The sequence below is a fragment of the Haplochromis burtoni genome, unplaced genomic scaffold (assembly GCF_018398535.1).
Source record: "Haplochromis burtoni strain Fernald_Lab_line unplaced genomic scaffold, NCSU_Asbu1 Contig_16, whole genome shotgun sequence".
NCBI lineage: Eukaryota > Metazoa > Chordata > Actinopteri > Cichliformes > Cichlidae > Haplochromis > Haplochromis burtoni.
Window position 1 is genome coordinate 727,123 of NW_024582377.1, and position 5,597 is coordinate 732,719.

The following is a 5,597-nucleotide window of genomic DNA, read 5'->3' on the forward strand; positions in this document are numbered from 1 at the left end:
TGTTTACCAGCAGTATTAGCCTAGCTTTGCAATTGTGTAGCTCTATCAGGAAACATAACCCACCTCTAAAGCACACTTTCTGTCTACAATGACACAGCTATTTAACACCAAGACTATAAATATGAGCTAGCCCAACAAACCGTCAGCATTCGAGGCTTATCAGTTTTGTTTACGTCCAAGTCCCCCAATTAAGACTAGAGATGTATGTGCGGAAACAGTTTTAAACGCTATATTATAGCTGCTTTTGGGGGGTGCTTTGTGTTTGCGTGTCGTTTCGAGCAGCCTGGAGCAGAAACGCCGCGATGTTGTGGAGGATTTGTGCTCTTTCCTTGTAGCTGTCAGGTGTGAATACTCACAGCGTGTGGCCGCAGACGTTCACCATCAGCTTCAGCGACGGGTTTCTGTATTTGGTTGTTTTACATCTCGGACAGCCCTGTTCGTCCATTTCTGTCTGCACCACACTAAAAAAATAATGGCAATAATAAAAAGCACTTCAGAAACAAAACAAAACACGTCAATAACCTGCAGCTCTCCTGTCAGATTCCAAGCTGCGAACCACTGCGTTACACAAAATGAGGTCCGACAGGAAACGGCATTAATAAGATGTGTTCCTATTTAATGATTGCTTTTAGAGGTGAGGCGCAAATAGCTGCTGGCGCACATACATGCAAGGGTTGCTAGGGAGTCCCAGTGGAAGCGAGGTAAAATAAATTAAGTAAATAAATAACTTTAGTTAGTAGTAATAGTAGTAGTAGTAATGGTAGTAGTCGAGTAAATATAACAAAACAAAAAAACTTCCATATGATCTTGTAAGTCTGAGCAGAAACATAATTAAAAACAAAAATCAACCCAGACATTGTTTCCCTGGGTTTCTGACATCATATCGTTTCTGGATGATTGTGAATTTGGGAAAACAACTCGTAAGTTACATTAAGTTAGTTTTATGAAATCATTGCGAGAAAACGTGAACTTCGTAGGAATTAGTTTGATATTTAAATATTTTTAGTTTTCATTCCTCCCAGTGCTTGAGCTATAATAGTTTATTGACTATATGTGGATGCTAGTAATTGTTAAGACGATCTGAGACTCTTTTACTATAAAAGATTCAATGAAAACATAATTTAAAGTTCAAATATCAGTAATGATGTGGTGTTGGACACCTGTTACGTGATGCTAGACAGATCACCTGATTTGGGAATGAGCTACTCTTGAGAGAAATTTGAGGTCTAGTCCTCATATGATATCTTTGAAGGGACGGGCTACATTTTCTTAGGGGTGTGCTGTTTTTTTTCTGACATTACTTTGGTCGCTTATAGTATTCTGATCCAGTCTTTGGTGGGAGGGGTAGACTACAACCTCGCAATAGCCACTTAAAGCAGGATCTGTGCTGAAACTTTATTACCTTCATTCCTGAAATAACAATAAAAACAAATTTAAAGTGTGAGTAAATCTGATATCTATTTTTTGTTAACATTTGTTACTTTAAAATTGTCAAAATAAATGTAAACTGGCTAAATCAAGTGAGTGACAGTATTCCCAGCATTACTTCCGTTTGGATTTCCATACATCGAGATGGAAATAAAACATTCTTTTATGTGCATACCTACAGACAAATGATCTCCTGACAATACAGACAACAAAGATATCCCGTTCCCACGATCACAAAAGCACTCACCTTGCACAGGTGAGCTACGTTAATCTACTGGAAGTTATATGACTGACAGCTGGAAACCAAACATTCGCGTCTGAATCCATGCTCGCTCCTCCCTTACGGGCCCTCGACGGCCAATAGCGAGGCGCTCCTGTAGATAGACCCCACCGTGTCTCCCTCCAGCTCCAGTCCCCGCAGAGTAAAAGTCACGTTGGAAGGAAAAGGGGAGAGAGATATCTACTTACAGCTGCTGTCAGATATCCGATCGCATTCGCATGGCGAGGAGGTAACCTGATCGAGCGGGGAGGAGTGACTTTACCAGGGAAGGCTTGAACCAAAAAAAAAAAAAATGTCTTCTTCTTCTGCCGGAGAAGTCACAACAGCAAATGACATCAAGAGGGAAAATGTGAAGGAGGTGGATACGCGGGAGTGCATCAAGCTTGTGGCGCTGGACGCGGCGGAGTTGCCCATGGAGCGCACGACTCCCAGCACTGACGCGGTGCGCACTGAGCTGTTGGTGAATGCCGCTTCCTCTCTTGCTTTCTCCCCGGAGCAAGTGGCGTGTGTCTGTGAGGCACTGCAGCAGGGAGGCAATGTGGACCGGCTGGCCAGGTTCCTGTGGTCCCTGCCACAGAGTGACCTGCTACGGGGCAACGAAAGCATCCTGAAAGCTCAAGCCCTCGTAGCTTTCCATCAGGCTCGGTATCAGGAGCTGTACAGTATTTTGGAGAACCACAGTTTTAGTCCGTCCAACCACACCTTTCTGCAAGATCTGTGGTACAAAGCGCGGTACACCGAGGCGGAGAAGGCGCGGGGTAGACCCCTGGGCGCAGTGGACAAGTACCGAATCCGGAGAAAGTATCCTCTCCCCAGGACTATCTGGGACGGCGAGGAGACTGTTTATTGTTTCAAGGAGAGGTCGCGGAACGCACTGAAGGATCTGTATAATCAAAATAGGTACCCGTCTCCAGCGGAGAAAAGAAATCTCGCCAAGATAACCGGACTCTCCTTGACCCAGGTCAGCAACTGGTTCAAAAACAGGAGACAGAGAGACAGAAACCCGTCGGAAGCACAATCAAAAAGGTGAGGCAACAAAAGGAGCACGCCACAGACCTTTTCCCGTCACAGATCGCTCATCAAACGGCAATAAATTTTACTTCTGAAGATTATGTGCGTAAAAGGCCCTTTAATTAAAATGAACGCCGATTAACTTTACCAAGTATTTAAAAGTTGTTGTTTTTTTAATGGAAAAGCGGCTATATTATGCAGTTGGACCAAGTTCGATTACTGACAATACCGAGTGTATTTCATAATCGTCTTGCCGGCCTCACAAATAAGAACGAACAATTTAAATCATTAACTATTCATAGTTCAGAAACACAACAATTTATTTGTAAAGGGGTTAGGAGCACGCTTTTAATGTTTTGAAATATGAAGCTGTTGCCATTCAGATCAAGTTTCAAGTGCGTTGGTGCTAAGAGGCATGGAAACCATAAGCAACAAAATACACACTTCAGCGATTAAACGATCAGACGCGGGGAGTGGGCAACTTTAATGAGACGGTTCAAAAGATGACTTGAAAGGTTAAAATCTTCTTACCTATTCGTGGTGTGTGTGCGTGTGTTTGAGCGCGCGCACACACACACTTTGGGGTGCGCGTGTACCCAGTAGCACATAAATCATTTTCATGATCATGACTTCTTTTTTTTGCCCTCCCCTTCTTCCTTTTGGATCAAGAAAGGATCTCAGAGCTTCCATCAACTCCTGCGCTTCATTTCATAATCCCGCAGACAAACAGACTGACATGTGCACGCTATTCTTTCATGTTTCCCTCTGAGTGAACAAAGATGACGCACACCTGGTGGAGGTGACCCCTCTGTCTCTCTAACCACACACGCGCACGAACGCGCGCACACACAGAGGCATATACACACCATTGTAAGCTGTCTTAAAATCGCCAGTAAAAAAAATAATAATTTCAAAGTTTTTAAATCTTTATAAACCTTGGATTTCGTTCTCTTTTTTTCCCCTGTTTTTTTTTTTGTTGTTTTTTTTTAACTTGTGACACCCTTTTATATTTTCCTGGAAGTGGTGGGTTTAGATGCGTGTGTGTTTGTGTGTGTGTCCCTTAGGGGGGAGTGGGGGTGTGAAGTGGTGCAGCTGTTTTAATCAGTCTTTTAAAAGGGGGCTAGTAAACAAAATGAGGCTGCTAATATAGCTGCTCCTATTCTTTCACTTTGTTATTCTTGGAAAATTAAAAATAAGAATTTTCATTGGAACGTCCCAAATCAGAGGCAAAACAAATAAATAAATACTTGAAGCCATTTGTCCTGTCAGAGCTGGCATTTTGTCACTCCAGAATTTATTGCGCCAAATGGTTGCACGGTTGTTGACGCTGCCTGGTTGTTGTCCATGCAGCTCTCCATGAGGTAAGAGGGCTACACAGACACAGCCTGCCTTCAAAGCTTTGTAATAACCCAGCAATAAATGTGAGTCTGTGTGCTCTGGCTTAAAAGCAAAATGTGGGTGGAAATGAAATGAATTCCATTATACGAGTTTATGGTCTAATTGTGTTGGTGTTTATAGTTTTCTTCCTTCCCAGAAACATATACAAATGGTACACAAATTTTCCCTTTTTATTTTCCTCTGTTTTGTTACACACCATTTGCCATCTTTCTCCCTCCTCTTTTGTTTTTCTACAGTGAATCAGATGGAAACCACAGCACAGAGGATGAGTCCAGTAAAGGCCAGGAGGAGCTGTCTCCTCGTCCTCTCTCCAATTCTTCAGATGGGGTGATAACCCATGGGAACCTTCCTATTCAGACGGGACCTCTGGACAGTGGGGTGGTCATCCAACAGATCGGGGACATCAAGATGCCTCCTGGATCCAGCAGTGGCGGTCTCTACAATGGAAGTCTAGTGACCAGTAACACGCCCTCCACTGTATTTCACAATGGTGGATCATCTTACCTCCACTCACCTGGAAACATCCTCTTCAACGGGCTCAATTTGGGCATCCAGCCCCTGGCATTTAACCCTCTGAGACCCTCTGGAGGGGTGCTGCTGGGGGGCTCTGGAGTGGACATGCAGATGCAGACAGGACAGGACAAAGGACTAGGGAATGCTGAGGAGTCCACCCTGCCATATGCATCTTACGCTGGCTGTGTGAATGGGTCAGAGGTGAAGCTGGAAGGGGTTCACACCATGGCTGCCCAGAATGGCGGCTCCTCTGTTCTGACATTCAGCTCCCCATCAGGCGCTCTGCAGCTGGGTGGCTACAGCCTGGTCCAGGTACCAAGTGGAGTCTCTGACAGCGATGGCAGCTCATTACTCAACAGCGACGTAGGTCTTCCTCCCCTGCAGCTTTCTTCTGCCTCCTCTTCTTCAACAATTACACAACAAGGTGGGTTCATGAAGTGATTTGCTGTCTAAGATGATTCAATTTTAATACTTTGATCTTCTTTTTTACCTTTAGAGGTTACGTGGTCATGTGTAGCTGAAATGTTCATGGAAGAGACTGAGTCAGAATGGACATGGATACAAATATAACTATGCTAAGAATGATTGTACTTTAACTATTCTCACTAAGGAAGCAACAATGTCTCATAAGGGAGATAAAAGATTTTTAGATAAAAATTAGAGCCATCTCCTGTTGATTTTAATAACAGACAGTTATATATGAATCAAACTGTCCTTATATACTTTAAAAGTCAACAAAAGTACAAAAACAGAATCCAATGTTGTATCAGAATGAAGATCTGAATTAAATCTATAGCACAGAAATCACAGCCTCCTTAAATGTCCCCAGTGGTTTGTCAACAGGTCTCTACTACACCCACCCAATATATCTGACCTGCTTTATTGGCTTGTCTGTGTTTGGGCCATAGCCCAAGGGGCTGATGGTGCACATAACACAGACCAGAAGAAATATAGAAGGGGCAGGCGC

General features: G+C 43.6%; 2 protein-coding genes across 3 annotated transcripts in view; one reads left to right on the plus strand and one right to left on the minus strand.

Moving 5' to 3' along the window:
- Positions 1-1,777, minus strand: part of mnat1 (MNAT1 component of CDK activating kinase) — a 34,053-nt gene extending 32,276 nt beyond the window's left edge. The window contains exons 1-2 of one of the 2 annotated variants that reach the window (XM_005916670.3): positions 1,676-1,777; positions 357-461 (exon numbers count right to left, since the gene is read on the minus strand). In XM_005916670.3, the coding sequence (XP_005916732.1) occupies positions 357-445 (89 nt within the window). In that variant the 5' untranslated portion in view covers positions 446-461; positions 1,676-1,777. Of the gene's footprint in view, positions 1-356; positions 590-1,675 lie in introns of those variants that run through there. The other variant, XM_005916671.3, reaches the window with a different exon arrangement.
- A 93-nt stretch (positions 1,778-1,870) lies between these two features.
- The window catches only part of six4a (SIX homeobox 4a), a 6,720-nt gene continuing 2,993 nt past the window's right edge, over positions 1,871-5,597 (plus strand). The window contains exons 1-2 of the mRNA XM_005916669.3: positions 1,871-2,734; positions 4,354-5,054. Coding sequence (XP_005916731.1) covers positions 2,001-2,734; positions 4,354-5,054 — 1,435 coding nt within the window. The 5' untranslated portion in view covers positions 1,871-2,000. The remainder of the gene's footprint in view (positions 2,735-4,353; positions 5,055-5,597) is intronic.